This window comes from Notothenia rossii, assembly GCF_949606895.1.
Source record: "Notothenia rossii genome assembly, chromosome: 11".
Classification (NCBI taxonomy): Eukaryota; Metazoa; Chordata; class Actinopteri; order Perciformes; family Nototheniidae; genus Notothenia; species Notothenia rossii.
In genome coordinates this window covers 17,263,061-17,279,731 of record NC_136910.1, presented here as the reverse complement: position 1 = coordinate 17,279,731, position 16,671 = coordinate 17,263,061, and the positions used below count along the sequence as shown (strand labels likewise).

Here is a 16,671-nt window from a genome sequence, read left to right as displayed (position 1 = left end):
GGTCACTTAGCCTTATCTTTAGTGGATGTCATAACACCTCTGATAATCATGTAAATGTCCCACTTGTCTAGTCCAGACCTTTGGCAGTCAGCGTTATAAAAACAGCCTGATGAGGAGTGCAGTGCTCAGAAAACACCTGTCACTGCTGCTGTGGACACTCTTACCAGACACTGCGATCCGATTGTCTCCATGATGTGGCTCTTGATCTTCTTAGCGTGGTTGGTTATATGGGCCGGTGGCACGTACTGGTACCTGTTTGGGAAAAAGAGCCCTTTCTCCCTGGAGTCAGTGAGACCCCCTGGACCTCGAGAGTTTGATCAGAAGAAGCGGGACAAAGTCATCAAGCAAGGTAAAATGATTGCAGTTGAAAATGCTCATTAGAAATGTGAGGGCATGCTTTCATGAAGAAGTGTATCTTCTAACCGTTAAGTCTGATTTAGATTTGTAGGCACACACTTAAACAAGATACAAAACAGTCAACATGTAAAATGACTTGACAAAAAACTACGAAAAAGAATGCAGACTAAGAATGAAAATGACCATTTGTAAAATAATATTTCAATTTATTCCTTTGGGTACAACACAATATGATCCACTTAGAATATATATTCTTACAGCAGAAGATGGACCTCCCTGGCCAGCATCTGCAAAAAAAGGAAAAAAGAGAATCAATTTTTAACCTTCACTTTCATCTAATTAAAATAAAAATAACCATTAAAACAACTATGAATTAATAATGAATATGCAATATGTTTATTTAGATTGCTTTAGTGAGATTTAAGAAATGTATGAAACTAAAATCGTTAATTTGTCATGAATTTTCTTTGTTATCAACCTCTGCTGTGACAGCGATCATCAAATAATAGACCTTTATTCACTGCACACATTTCAATCAGCAAACATGTGTAATAAAAGGTATCCCACTTTGCAATGTTAACAACAACAAAAAGAAAATGACAGATGGAATTGTTCAAAACAAGGGACATGCACAAGGTCGGGCAGAAGTTGCCCAAGCAGATGCCCATTTGTCCTTTGCAGCTGTGCTGTGCTTTTGGAGGAAGAACAATTGTTTTATTGTTGCTGTTGTAAAGCCCTTTCATAATAATTGTTTACATGTTCCTGGGCAAAACTCTTAATGTCAACAGATGGCATTATGCAGGAAAAAAAAGGTGCATTCTCAAATGAATCTGGTTTATTTCTTTAACTTAAACTAGGGTGTGATTTTATTTTTTATTCATCTTTAATATTTACAACAGGTATAAGAGACATTGTAAGTAAAATAAATGGTGTGACGAGGGAGGTAATCTTCCAAGGAAAATTCTAAATAATTGTATTAAGTTAAGTTATAAAATTGGGTTTGATTAAGCATTAAAAGGTCTGCAACTAGAAATAGTAAAAAGTAAGTAGAACAAATATTTGACACTGTATCAGTTTACTAAAGTTCGTAGAACTGCTGAGGTTTGCTGATACATATCATCTAAATGGCCTGTTTTCCTAGTCATAACTCAGAGTTAAGATTAGACCTAAATTAGTACAAAAGTACACTTATTGTTTTTCATCTGTTGGCTTTATCTTAGTTAGATAATGCACCAAGAGATTGTGTTTGCAGTCTTATCTAATGTGTAGTTGCCAAGAGGATAACACATATACAGGAAATAGATCAACAGCCAAGTATTTATGAGATGAAAGCTGTGCAAAGCAACCTTCAGACTATTATGCAACACATTTTAGCAGGTTATATTACATTTTCAATGAATCTTTATTTTTTTTAGACATGTAAAAGATACCATCATCTCCGTCTGTTTCTGTCCAGGTTTCAGCCTTGACAAAGTGCCCCAGAACCTGGATGTGATTGTCATTGGAAGCGGTATCGGTGGTCTGACAGCTGCAGCGACACTGGCCAAAGCAGGGAGGAGAGTCCTGCTGCTGGAACAACACGACCAGGCTGGAGGCTGCTGCCACACCTACGTTGAGAAAGGCTTCGAGTTTGATGTTGGTAAGAGGACATGCCAGGGATAATATATATTCACTGTTTCAGGGCACTGCATTGGATTTTTTTAAGAGGCCTGGAATATCTAGCACTGCCTTGCAGCAGCTAAGTGGGTTTTTTAAGGTAGCATTTGTTGAGCTACAGTAGGTACAATTTTTATGATTGTTCCATTAAATCCTCTAAACCACTTTGAAGGCAACAACAAGAATGGATGTTGATTATCTCCCTGGTGTAACTTAAATAACTATACACTGTGTTCCTGTTTCCCGCTCTTTCCTTCTTCAGGGCTTCACTACATTGGTCAGGTCCACGAGAACAGCCTGTTGCGCATCGCCTTCGATCAAATCTCTGAGGGCCAGTTGGAGTTCCACAAGCTAAATCAACACTTTGACACGATCATGATAGGCCAAGGAGAGGAAAAACGGGAGTACACTATCTTCTCGGGTAAAACGGAGATGAAAGCCCATCTAATGAAGCAATTCCCCGATGACACAGAGGCCATCGAAACATTCTTCAATATCATGAAGGTACTGTAAGCTAGTGGACACATATCTCAGCGTGACATCCCTCCATAAAATGACAACACACCTATAACTGGCAAACATCTGTTCTCCAAAAGGTCTCTGCTAAGAAGACTCACTACCTGGCAACTCTAAAGCTGATCCCACAGTGGGTGTCTTTATTCATACTGAAGTCAGGCATTGGAAACCTCCTCACAGAGGTCTTCCGCCTCTCTGGGACATGTGCAACAGACCTGTTGAACACCCTGACCAGCAACAAGGATCTGCACGTCATCTTTTCTTATCTTTTCTATGGTGGGTACTAGAGTAGAAAACTCAATTCAAGCCAGTAAAGACAGAAACTCGCTGTTACGGTATTAACATCCACATTAGATGAACAGTGTAGGGCAGCCATCTTTTCTCAAGTCCACCAACTAAAAAATATTGTCAAGTAAATAAAATACATTGTATTGGAAGTAATTTGTAGCAAATACTTCAGTAGCAGATGTCTAGGAAATATAGGCATCAATATATTGTAATAGTATGATATCAACGATAAAGTTTATAATACACTATGCAAATGTGTCCTTCAAAAACTTACGATTACGATTGTAAGTACAGTATTTGAAACTTTCACTGTAATTTATCCATAAGACAGAAACAGAAAAAAGCTATTTCGATTACCCTTACTCATCACTTAAAGGCAGGGTAGGTAATTCACTTCAGAAACACTTTTTGTTAGATTCCATGGAATAGTCTTAACATCCCGATAGCAATGAATACATTAAATGCTTTGACAATAAATATACACAAATATTTCATCTGTGGAAGCCGTAGCGCTGTAAAAAGCTAGACCAATTATCTGCCCCGGCCCGGCTAAAATAACTGGATGGCCTACCTGCCTGTCAGCCTTCCATCTTGTGCACAAACTTATCTCGTGCCCTCATTGGTCATGTGCACGTTCGTGTGTGTCGGAGGAGGGGCTCTGTAAGGAAGATATTTTTCGGCTGCGTACTTTCAAATTCTAGCACACTCGAGCTGGTTTCTCCATTCTTACCCTACCTTTAATCTTTTTAGTACACTTCTCCTCTAATTAACAATTGGGACACTTTTTATAACTTTTTATAACTGTAGCACTTTTTTGATCAGAATAATCTACCCGTAAATAATTGATCCATATAATTGTTCTAGATCAAAATTGCCCTGTCTCTTATGACCTAAATACTTGTAAAATATTATTGTAGTCGGCCTTATATGGTGTTTCTTTAAAACATCTGTAGGAGTTATTCCTAATGAAACAGTTTCAGTTCAAATCCAACGCAAAATGAGTCTCAAAAACAAATGTACGAGTCTGGTCTGGTGGTTTCAGATGAAGACAAGATAACAAAGTCAGCAAAGTCATATTTAATCCTTCATTCTGTATATTTAGGCGTGCCTCCAAAGGACTCCAGTATTCTCATCAATGCCCTCCTGATTCATCACTACAAAAGAGGTGCCTACTACCCTAAAGGTGGTGCCAGTGAGATCGCCTTCCACATCATCCGCACCATCCAGAAATATGGAGGAAACTGCCTGGTCAGAGCTCCTGTCACTGGGATCCTGGTTAATGACAAGGGAGCAGCTTATGGTGAGACCATGGGAATGTAAGCTCTGTTTTCTTTACCTTTTTACGACACACACAAGTACATGGCTTCCTTTTTGTGTTACGTGACAGGTGTGAAAGTGAGGAAAGGTCAGGGGGAAGTGGAGATTCACGCACCTGTGGTTGTTTCAAATTGTGGCGTCTTCAACACCTTCCAGAGACTTCTTCCCCCTGCGATTCAAGAAAATAAAGGTGAGCAAGAGATACCTATCGCCTAAATATATGCATTTCTATTGTGAAAGTGATGTTAAACCATACCTTTATTGTAGGTATTCAGGAAAGGCTGAACATGATGAAACATGGCAGAGGATCGTTCCTGGTTTTCTCCGGGTTTGATGGGACTCAAGAGGAGTTGGGCCTCGAGTCCACCAACTTCTGGCTGTTTCAAAACAATGACATGGACACATCGTGAGTTTGAACCCTAACATTTTATTACCACAAGGGGGCATTGTTGTATAAGAAGTAGGGATGCAATGAGACAAAATAACTCTGTGTAACTCTGCTCCCAGATACATCAGATTTTATTTTATTTTTTTGTCTCAGCTTTATGTATTCCATTAGAAAGTGTAGTGTATTGTACAGTTCTGTATGTGGCTTATTAAACTTCCAAGACAGAGATCCTTTTTGTCCTCTAGGTGGAGTACATGATCAGTCACAGTACAACTGATTTAAATACCACCCATGATTTATTTTTCATGTGTGGCCACACTGATGTTAAGCTCAGACTGATTTGAGTGAGGGATGACGATCTGAATTTGAAATGTTCATGTTTTTGTGTGTTTTAGGATGGATGCCTTCTTTGCATTAAACAAAGAGGAAGCACCAGATAATATCCCCATGATGTTCATCACAATGCCATCTGCCAAAGACCCCGAATCCAAAATAAGACACCCAGGTACATACGCTTAAGGCTTTTTCTATGGTTGCAAATAGAAGTAGTAATAATAATAATAATAATAATAATAATAAAAATAGATTTATTTTGTTAGCGCTTTTCCAAGTGCTTAAAGTCGCTTTACATAGATAGTGAAAAGAAAAAAAAGATTAAATATATATAGTTAAAGTCAAATTAAAATCAAGCGATGAAAAGAAAGGATGTGCAAATATTAACAATAAATGTTGTTTTAAAGATGTACTCCTACAAGAAGTTCATACAAAATACCAGACCTGACTGTCCATAGAGATTAGATGTTAACTGTTTCATGTTTACAGGAAAATCTTGCATGACAATACTGACAATGGTCAAGTACGAATGGTTTGAGGAATGGAAGGACACTTCTGTACGCAAAAGGGGCGACGAATACTACAACTACAAAATGAGATTTGCTAAAAACCTCTTTGACCGGGCCTGTACTTTGTTCCCTAAAATCAGAGACAAGGTAGGATTGGTCTTTTTCTGTCAAAGGGTTAACTGTAAAGTTTCCATGCTTTTATTTCATGTGTTGACTAACTTGGAATTTGTGTATGACTTGTTTTTCAGTTGGTTTTCCAGGACGTGGCGACCCCACTGACAAACAACCACTATCTGGGTGCCCAGCGTGGAGCCATGTACTCTGCTGAGCACAACCTCGATCGTTTCCAAGCAGAGACTGTGGCGAGGAACAGGTGCAACACCCCCGTCAAAAACCTCTACATCTCAGGTATGAAAAGTGACAAACTTGGCTGAGGACTTTAGGTTAAAAAAAGCTCTGCAAGTACAGTCAAGTCCTTGGGTTTTTCAGTAAGTGAAGTTTAAAAAGTCTCAAGAACAATTGATTAACTTAAAGAAGGATAATGCGCTGAAATGTTGGTTTCTTTGCAGTGTAATAGCAATTTTCTTGCTGGATTGGTTTACCAAATTATCAATTTACGATAAGTTCAAAAAGCAGGAGTAACTCAGACAACATTTTGAACCCAGACTCCAGTTGTCTTGTCTCATGCAGCAGGATGTATTTTGTGTGTTTGTTCCAGGCCAAGACGTGTTCAGCTGTGGGATAGCAGGCGCTCTGCATGGTGGACTCCTCTGCGCCTCTGCGGTGTTGGATCACATCGTCTACATTGACTTGCTCTTCCTCAAGAAGAAGCTGAAGAGGAGGAAAGCCAGGGAGTTGGCCGAGCTGTCTAAGAAGAAACTGCAGTGAGAGCGCTCTCTACTTCCCCTGCAGGACACTAGTTAAACTGCACAAACCAGGTGCACAAAAAAGGACCCTTGATTTTTGCAAGCTTGAACACAGCAAAACAAAGTCTGGGACCTATTGTATATACTGATACTATAATAAATATGTCAGGAGCTGGGGAAGGATTGTGTTGCAAGGTTTGCTGGAAAAGGTAACCACATAGTGTTTGAAATGTTTAGAACGCACATTATCGTAATAATGTGCTGGAACTTTGATCATTTTATGGGATATGGTATGTTTATCATTTACATATATTATTTTGTCTAATTTAATATATGTCAAATAATGTTCCTATTTTTCTTTACATTTGTATTTAGGCATCTTTATCCTTTAAATGTGGAATTATTAGAAATATTTATGATACCAGCTTTTTTTTCTTTTTTCTAATGTGAGTTTTGTGGATTTTGTACATTTTGTTGACCGAGTATCTATATCTTTGTATATTTTTGTCACAGCTTGGTTTGTTTTTGCATTGCGCAAAATGCCTATTTGTATTTTTGTTCATATAACATAACATACAAAATAAAAACATTCACACTGCCCTTCACGTGTGCTCAAACCTTTGCTGAAACTGATATGTCTACATGCACACTAGAAAAATGACAACAAACAATTTAATTGCACAGGAAATCATTATGAAAGATTCAAATGGAGGCATGAATATGGGACTTAATCATATTACCAAATAAATATTACCTTCAGCCAATCATTACCCCATCTAGAATAATCATTAACAATAGCTATGATGGGCCGGCTAATTATTTATATATTTCTTCGTGACCTGAGACTGCAATTCCCCTCAGGATTTCTTAGTTCCCACCTAAGTTGTTCTGCCCTGACTTATAACCCCAGTGTTGTTTGGGTAACTTCTGAAATCAAACATTCGGGGGAAACCTCAGACTTCCTGAACTAAGTGAACATTTCCTCAGTAAACGGTGGGCATATTGGCTGACAAACTGTGGTCTGTAGGAGACGACCGGGGGGATCTGAGGAGAAGAATGCCTCTTCTGTCCAGCCAGCCAGTGGGATGCCAGTACCTCTGCCGCTCACTGCACTCCATCCCTCTGCTGTACAGACCCAGTGAACACTCTCCCTGCTGCAGGAGCTCTGATGTACAAGATGCTGCTGTTAACACTTCCCTTTGGTTCTTACATATTTTTAAGAGAATCATTCTAGCACTTTTCAAGAACTTTTAAGGTGCCAAAACCAGTTGTTTGTACTAACTTTGATTGTATATTTTGATCATTTATGATTGAATACTTGCTAATTTCCAGAGTGGGGGATCTAGTTTTGAATGACTTCTTTGATGATGTATTTATAAAAATGTTTTTGGTACCTCTCAACATACTAAAACGATTGCCTCCACACAGCTCTGAACATGGTTGATGGCTAAGCCCACGGCTAGCAGCTATACTACTTACAGCGAAAACAGTTCAAACAACGGCAACAGTGCTCAGGTGTTACCTGAGTGGTAATTGGAGGGTAAGCATTATGCATAAGTGACAATGCCTCTATATCCTTGATAACTGCAATATGAGAGTGACACACTATGCAAGAGCTGCCAGCCCTATTGTGTTAAAAAAGCAAAGAGAAGCTCGCAATACAACACAAACAGAGGGAGAGTGTACATACTCTACACAGGTAGACGTAACGCTGCTACATCTTTACAAAGCAAAAAGTTGTCTGCTGCTGTTTACATTTTCTGAATATAATAATTGAGAACCTTAGAATTATTTAAAACGTGGTTCATATTTTTGAAAAGTAGCAGGTACAACACTATCTTTATCTGTTGAAAAAAAGAGAAGGACCAAATGGAAGAAAATAATCAGATTATTGCATAAGAAAAGTTTAGTGCTCATGAAAAGTCAACATAATTAAAATGTAGCATTTTCAAAACTTCAAAGACCTTGTACCCACCCTCTTTTAATCAATGTGAATAAAAACGGCCAAAAGCAAGGTAAGATGAAGAAACGAGGAGCAAAATGGGAGGGAGAGGAGTTAATTATATTGACTTTGTCTGGCTAGGAAGTTCAGTAGGCTATAACATATAATTACTGTGGCATGAAAACGTGGAGTTCTTCACCAGAAATAAACATGACATCTACATTAACTCTTACTTTCCTGTGCTTTGCTCTGACTGACTCAGAAACAAAGCCACCTGCCCTTTGAGCTCTGAAGAAAGGGAACCCACCCTTTACCTCCATACTAGGGGGTGGCATGGTCCTACCATATATATTAACTGATACTTGACTATCAGATGGATGTCAACAAAAGTTAAAATATTCAATGTCCTCAGAATCTTAGTGAATTGTTTATCCCCTAACTTTTCCTCTAGAAACACCATTAGGGCACCATTTTGGTTTTAGTGAAATGCCTAAACAACTATTAGATGGATCACTTTTGGTACGCACATTGGAAATTAAAATGTTATCCTTGAAATCTTTGCACCTTTACTGTCAGATAAACAGAACTTAAATTATGAATGAAGGCTGTCGTCAGACATTATAAAGCCTTTATAAAGTCTTTATCAAAAGGTTGTACTTTCAGACTTTTTATAAAAGTAGTAATATAGATTTAAAGATGCTCGGTAAGTGCCGAAAGTGACTACATAAAACTTACAGAGGAAATGAGACCTATCATTTCACTTATTTAATTTGTATAGAAAAGCAACTAGAACGGGCAGATCATGGGAGGAGGAATTTAAGTTTTCTTGACCAACACAAGCACCACCTCAACCCCCTTCCTCCTTTTCCTCTTGCAGGCAGCTCCCACATGTTTAGACACGCTCTTAGATCAGGAGAGGCCCAGAGGGTTCCGATCTTAAAAACAGCAGTCCACTCTTTCCGTTGTCTCAGGCAACACTCTCTAACCAGCAGATTCAAGCTTTTGAATAAAATTCATATTTCAAAAGGCTGTGTTCCTATCCAACATTGCTGGCTCCCGAACACTTGTATCTAGATAAAGGGAATTGTACACTTGCAAACACTGTAGAGACAGGATTGGTTCGGGGAGTATACGTGTTGCTAGGCTCTCTTCTCTGTGTTCCAGCCAGCTTTCCTTCTTTTCCAGATGTTGGAGCTCCTCCCCGCTGGCCTGCCGCAACCTCCCACAGCTCGAACCGGCCAACAACCACAGCTGCTACCAATCTGAACACTCTCAGAAGAAACTTTCAGACAACCCAGAGAACAGGAAGACCCAGACTATAGACAGCACCCAGGATCAGACTGGGCTTAAAGATGTTTGCATTAAAGTCACCCCTACAAAACTAAAAATACTATCTTTCAGTAAAGTTGTAGCCCTGGATAGATGACTAAAGGTCTTAATAGTTTGCTATACATGGAGGTCTAAAGCAAAGTGTTCAATTGTATGTTCGCACAGTAAGAAGAAGAAAAAAAATCATTTATTTTCCATCGATGAAAATCAGACTGAAGCTTTTTTCCTGCTCCACACAGATCACAAACCTCTTCTCCGATGTTGGCTTAAAGCTGCTGCCTGAGGCCAACTTTCTGTTGAGCTAAATGGAAAATCCAGGGAAAATGGCAACTTCCCTTATTCTCCCATCTTCCTGAAAGATCTTTTCTAACTTTTCTAACCTTCAATTGCACATTTAAAGAAACTTGGGGGCAGCAAAACAAGTTTTGAACACAACATGGACATATCATCACCTTTGAGAGGGTATAACCACATCAAAGGTGATGATACACTATATTGTTGAAGTGCTCACCAAGTGGGCAACTTTGGCTTTGGAAAAGTGAAATCAGAGTATGCAAAAAGAAGTCTGATTGTATGACCCTACTTCTCGCTTGATATAGTCCCTCAGTTAAAAAATGGTAGAGTTAAAGCAACAAATCGCTACTTTCAAGCTTCTTTTAATACAGCATGTGGTCCATTTAGTAAATGATGGTCTATTTAAAGCCAATTGATACTTTTTGCATGCCAGTGAGGGTCCGCTTTGGTCCTTGACGCAAATTATGTGGATATGGAATAGTCACGCTTACTGAGCATTCACATGTTTCGTTCCACAATCTACTCCAGTTGGTTGCATATGCACCTCTACAGTAGCTGGTTTGCCTAAAGGAGAAGGGAAGGATAACAAACTGGCTGATTGTGTTTGAAGAGGTTGTGTGAGGAGATTTGCTGTTAAAGACATGAATACAACTTGTCTTCAAATAAATACAATGGCGGCAACCATGGTGTTGAACTCCTGGACTAACGACCCTAACAAGAAGTTCATCTGTAAAAGTGCATGCATGGGACTTCATATTGATATCCTATCCACAACTAATGGCTAGAGTCACTGTGAGTTGTCCACTTCTTATATACAGACAACTATACTACACTTAACCATCTCCACAGGAGAATACTTTTTTCTGCTAATTGCTTCACTGTGTTCACCAACTATCTATACTTACTGTGTCTGTCAGCTGTTTGCTAGTGAGCAAGGAGTTCACAGTTGGTTTTTAGAGCTTTTTCTCTACCTGCTGCGGGGGAAACAACCTTATGAGAGTAATGAAAGTGGAACAAAACAATTAAGTTGTGTAAATCGCACATTTTAGAAAGGTGATTTTCTGCACTAGCTTCCCTGTTTGCCACCTCTTCAAACTAAAAGGTGGAAAGCAGGTAATTTGAGCTGCTGTTGTGAAGGGCATGTTTGATGATTGACATCAGGCATTAAATGCAAACAGCATTTTTCTATCACACAAGGTTTCGTGTAGTTTTACAATGATTAGCATTCATCAGGAAAAACTTAATGAACTCCCTCTCTTCATAACAGTTGCTTCTTCTGAGCCCAAACTGAATTAGAACTAAAGAATGTATCCCAGCAGATCTCTACTTTCCCTTTTCAGCTGTTTGTAATATTTCCTGTGAGGCTGCGCTGCACATTTCATTGTAAATGGTGTTGCATGCTGGGGTTTGGATGAGAGAAAAAGTGAGGAGGCAGGAATAGGGAGGGCCGGAGAAAGGAGAACCACGTCTTCTCATATGAGTCATAGTAAGTATTTGCTCTGCCTGCTTCTCCGATCAAGCCCCTGCTCCATTGGGAAGCAGGACTTTTGATTTTAAAAAAGTGAAACAGAGGGAGTGGAAGGGAGGCATTGTTGCGGAGAAAACTAAAGTAATCCGCACCTGGCAAACCGCATAACCACAACAGTCTATTATGTGATCATAGTTTACTGTTTGCAGAGGATAGGAATATCTGGCTTGAATCCAGTTAGGACCATTTTAGATGGTAATCAAGTTAAGGACAAGAATTCGGGAATGTTTCATATAAATAATTACACAGGATGGCGAGAAGAGGAAGAAGCTTACATTGAACAAATAATGATCCTGGGTTTAAATCAAAGAGTGAATCTCTTCGATCTTTCACACCCATCTGCACTTTGTGACTACAGCCCCTCCTTTCGTTGGATGCTTCGTGATGATCCAGAGGCTCACGTTTCACCCCCCACCTCCACCTTCCCCTAGCAATAAGCCCATCCCTCCACTGAGTAATCCTCATCAGCCTAATGCATCCGCATTCGTCATCACAGCTCTCTCTGCTCTGTGTTTACAGCTTGTGAAGTTGGGGGGAGGCTAAATGCTGGAGAAGATATTCACTAGAGGGGGCTCTTCTGTGGGAGTAGTCCCAGCCAACCCTCATAAGGAGATGACTCCTCAACACATGGTTTGGATACAGACAGTAAACTGTAGGGTTCATGTGGCGTTTTTTACTCATCTGAATTAAGGCTTTAAGGTTAGAATGTGTTTAATGCTGTAAAGATTGTAAAGCCCTTGAAAGAAACGTGTGATTTTGGGGCTGCATAATTGAACTGGTATTGCCTTGAAAAAGTTTCATGCCTGCAGAAACGGAGAGGACTGAACTTTCATAGTCGAGATGCAGCTAAAACCTTTTAGGGATTCAAGTTTTACAAATGAACTTTGAACATGATTAACACCAGTAAGTCTTTTATATGTATTGATAAGCAAAACAAATGTGCTTATTAGCATTTTCTTTATTCTAGTTCACTTTCAAGATCTGTTCCAGAGCGAATGCCTTCTACAGTTTGCAAAGAGTTTCACAGTTTGCTGAGACATGCTCAGGTCTTGATCTTCACACACCAAATGTTTACTTTTACACTTAGCACAGCTATGAGAAACATTTAGCCAGAAGGTGGCATACTCAAATCCGTCATGGTTTTGAATGCACTTTTAACACTGTCAAAATTGGCTTAAACTATTCGTATGCTGAAACCTAAACGTCACCTATTATGCAAAATCCACTTTTTCATGTCTTTCATACATAAACATCTGTCCCCTCTGTGTAAAGAGATTCTGAAAGTTTCAGGAAAAAATATTCGCTCACTTTTTGTTCTGATCCATTTATATAAAAAACCTGTCTGAAAATGAGCTGATCAGATTTTGGCCACTTTATGATGTCATAAGGTTTTTTTGGCTTGTATAACCATTAGCCAATCACCAACCAAGGTAACACCCCCCCCCCACGTTATCACCTGAATCTCCTCCTAGAGCACCACTGTGTTCTTTTTAACCAAATCTCTCTCAGAGGGGCGTGGGGAGGGGCTCCTTATTTTCATCTAAAGTAACAGACAGAGAATCTGCACTTTGGAAACAGGGCTTAAACAGAGGGGATTATGGGTAATGCTGCAATGGGTGATCTGTTTGGTGTTTCGAGCCAAACACTTCTGAGACATGTTTTGTATATATCTGAGACCTATGATATATTGATGAAAAACAGTATAATAGGGGGCCTTTAAGACATATACAAGACACATGTTCCAATGATTATCAGGCTTTACCGCTTTTGGGGAACTGCAATACTAATATTGCAGTTGGGATCTACCAGTGCTATTTTCTCTGAGGTTAAGAGACAAACATATGGGCACGGTTTAAGATGTCATCTGTTGCCTCTCAGCAAGGGCTACAGCTGACTGTCACTAATTCCTCTTCCGTATATCCTGTGTAAGTGAGCGCTTTGCTCTTCCATTGGAAGAGGTTGTTTTCTCTAGCCTCTACTCATAGAGGGTAAGGCCTCACAGCATGATGATCCCAGAGGGGTCGTACCAACATGTTTTTACTTCAACACTGAGGCAATGTTGGCAGGATGACCTCTCATTGTCCACGTGGAAAGAAAATTCTAAGCCTTTACAGACATTCTCATTTCTGCTCTCTTTACTTTAGACATAATGTAAGATATAAAGAATGATAAAAAGTAGTCCATGATTCATCCTCTCTAGACTCATATGTTTGGTCTGCCAGCAGAATGAGTCTGTTTAAACTGCAGTGAAAATGCTCCACCACAAACAAAGACATCACTGAGACCACAATGAGAGACTTTGCTTTCTGACCTGAGTTCGTCTACAAAGACATCCGCAGATCCAACATTTTGTTTTCCTTCATGTCAATGAGTGCCTACATTTGTGCACATATTTAGCATATTAACTTTCCTCACTATTCTTTACTATCACTGGGATAGGCTTCTTCCTCATGCGTTTTCTGGTAATGCATGCTTTTTTTACTGCCTTCAGACATCCATCTCCAAACAAAGGAAGGAACACATGTAGAGGCCATGAAGATATTTTTAAAAGGTCCCCTATTATACTGTTTTTCATCAATATGTTATAGGTCTCAGTTATGTACAAAAAGTGTTTGGCTCCAAATACCAAACAGATTATGCATTGCAGCATCCCATAAACCCCTCTGTTTCAGCCCTGCTTCAAAAGTGCTGATTCTCTGTCTGTTACTTTAGATGAAAATAAGGAGCCCCTCTACACTGTAAAAACAGTTCCGATGGTGAAGTCAACAAAACTCAATTTTTTAATGTAATTTACATGCCCTTTTTTTCAATATGCGTTTAAATAAGTAACACTTAAGCAACAATGAGAACATGTTTTAAGAACTCATGAATTTATAAATTAATATCACATTTTCTGAACTTTCTTATAAATACGTATAAAAATACGTATAAAAACTTCATAAAAATGCTTTTGTCAACGCCACGGTCATGACACGCCCTCAAACGAGAATCCCGCGGTGTGAGACTTCCGGTTCCTATTTCCAGCGATTCTTCAGCAGGTCTATAGGTGTTTGCGTTGTATCCTCTTCAAATCATCGTAAAACAATTAAGCATACCACATGAGTTATTAATTACTTATTTTTAACTAGCAAGTGTTATTTACTTTTCTTGTATTCGCTGTTTTGAACGGAACATCGACATTTTAATTGAATGCATGCCAGCGCCAATACTGCTGTTAAAGTTAGACTCAGCCCTGTCATGCTCGCGAAAATGGTGTTGGGCAAAGTTTGCATCAAGTGCTTACCTACACAATTCTGTTAAAAGTGGTTAAATTAAGACTACATATTAAGAATAAACTCCGCAAACTGTTCCCCTGTGTCGCTGCAACGGCCCGTCAACACTGTGGCGTGCGTTGTAGCTTCAACGCTTCAGCCCATTCACTTTAAATGGGGTGACATCACGCTTTGCCGAACTGCATTGTGGGAGCGTTGCTTCGCTTTGCTCACGTTGCTCGCTTCAAAAGTTGAGCAATGTTCAACTTTTGAAGATTCGGCGGAAGCGTCAGCCAATCAAATCATATGCCAGTACAAGCTCTAGCCAATCAAAGCGCGTGCTTGTGTGTCCGGGGCGGGGGATTCATGTGATTGGTTGTTGGTCGAGTTTCAGACAAGCTCACCGGCAAGCTTCAACGCACGTCGCCGTGTGGACGCTGCGTAAGCGTTGGCCGGGCTCCGTCATGCGGCCGGGGGCACATGCACAGCATGTTGTGCAGTAAAATACCTCCGCCAAAACTATTCCCTACTACCTTATAACCCAGCGGTTATGTAAGAGTAAGCTACTAATGCGCCTATTTGATATGAATTCCTCTGCATGTATTTCACCGTTTGTTTTACTGTGAGCTATTTATTATACGTTTCTACAATCTAGATGTGTACCCAATTTTTAAACTCATAGTCTGCAGTTACAGCATCGAGTTGTTATTATACAATATGAAGTGCAAACTATATTTTGCATGCTTATGCAACGCTATAGATGCAAATCCATGTTTGAATCTGCAGGAGAGTTTACGTTAGCTCTCAGTAGCCAGTGACGGAAGTGCCATATGACTTCAGTTAGGCTCCTACACACGGCGGCGTGCGTTGCCGCTTCAACGCTTCTGCCCATTCACTTTGAATGGGGTGACGTCACGATTCGCCGAACTGCATTGTGGGAGCAAATAGTAGCTTCTCTCGCGGTGCTCGCTGCAAAAGTAGAGCGATGTTCTACTTTTGACGCCTCGACGGAGGCGTCAGCCAATCGAATCATATGCCAGTCCAAGCTCTAGCCAATCAAACAGCGTGCTTGTGTGTCTGGGGCGGGAGATTCATGTGATTGGTTGTTGGTCGAGTTTCAGCCCCCCTCGCCGGCAAGCGACAACGCACGCCGCCGTGCGTAGGGGCCGTTAAGGTGCATTTAGGCGCAATTCAGTAAAAGTGTGTATTGGGCGAAGATGCATTTATAACGTCAGCAGGATGTGCTCAATGTAGTTCAGTAGAATGCAGCCTTTGGCGAGAAATATCAATAAATACAGTTTTATTAAGGAGATGTTTTACTAAAACATAAAGTAGATATTAGACAGTATGCAAATGAGATAAAGGAGTGTATATTGAAGTAATTAGGATCCGCTTTGTAGAGAATCATGGAATTTTACTGGTATCTAACAATACCATCCTTAATAAATGCCATCCTTATAAATGTATATATAAATACAATACCGTTGTAAATGATACTTGTGTTTTAATTATGTTTGATTCCATGAATTGAATTAAAGATGTTTTAATGAATTCTACTGAAATGATTGTTACATTGTCATCATATAACTATTTTGTTCTTTTATTTGCCTCACCAGAAAACAGTCCTCTTGAAGACATTTTGCCTCCTGCTATCGACTTCAGGTTCACATTAGGTAAGCCTTTGAGTGTGTCAGACTAAAGTTGTTGTTTCAGAGGTTAATTCAAGACCTGTTATGTTTACATTCTAATATAATGAGCATCAGGTAAATATACCCATTTCTATTTTTTGAATCACAGATGGGATGGAGATGTAAACTATGCAGCACTGGTGTCACCACTCAAAGTGATATTTTAAAACATTATCGACTCCATCGTGGAACCTTTGGACAGAAACGTGCCTTGCCCTGCGCATTCATGTAGACTGGCCTGCGCTCTCACTTATCAAGATAAAAGTTGAAATAATCATCTGCTCTTATTTATTCTAGGACCCATGTGCCACTTTATATAAATCTCTAAGCATGAGATGGGGTTCAAAATAAGTAGTTGGACATTTTATGAACTATATCAGTCTCATGACTATGTGGTTCATTTTCTTGC

General features: G+C 39.6%; 1 protein-coding gene and 1 long non-coding RNA gene across 2 annotated transcripts in view; one reads left to right on the top strand and one right to left on the bottom strand.

The window, feature by feature from the left end:
• The first annotated feature begins 82 nt into the window (after nucleotides 1-82).
• On the top strand, nucleotides 83-6,830 carry LOC307025745 (inactive all-trans-retinol 13,14-reductase). The gene is made up of 11 exons (XM_079660603.1): nucleotides 83-349; nucleotides 1,814-1,996; nucleotides 2,276-2,517; nucleotides 2,610-2,805; nucleotides 3,920-4,117; nucleotides 4,205-4,324; nucleotides 4,402-4,540; nucleotides 4,918-5,027; nucleotides 5,345-5,511; nucleotides 5,613-5,772; nucleotides 6,083-6,830. The coding sequence occupies exons 1-11, from the start codon at nucleotides 190-192 to the stop codon at nucleotides 6,250-6,252; spliced, it is 1,845 nt and encodes a 614-aa protein (XP_079516729.1). The 5' UTR covers nucleotides 83-189; the 3' UTR covers nucleotides 6,253-6,830.
• Nucleotides 359-16,671, bottom strand: part of LOC307025748 — a 29,539-nt gene continuing 13,226 nt past the window's right edge. The window contains exons 3-7 of the long non-coding RNA XR_013804248.1: nucleotides 4,391-4,511; nucleotides 4,250-4,303; nucleotides 3,994-4,089; nucleotides 1,788-1,964; nucleotides 359-644 (exon numbers count right to left, since the gene is read on the bottom strand). This is a non-coding gene — a long non-coding RNA (uncharacterized lncRNA). The remainder of the gene's footprint in view (nucleotides 645-1,787; nucleotides 1,965-3,993; nucleotides 4,090-4,249; nucleotides 4,304-4,390; nucleotides 4,512-16,671) is intronic.

Coding starts and splice junctions, on each gene's coding strand:
- LOC307025745 (XM_079660603.1), top strand. CDS start 190: ATGATGTGGCTCTTGATCTTCTTAGCGTGGTTGGTTATATGGGCCGGT. Junction 1,997..2,275: donor AGGCTTCGAGTTTGATGTTG/GTAAGAGGACAT, acceptor TTCCTTCTTCAG/GGCTTCACTACATTGGTCAG. Junction 5,773..6,082: donor CAAAAACCTCTACATCTCAG/GTATGAAAAGTG, acceptor TGTTTGTTCCAG/GCCAAGACGTGTTCAGCTGT.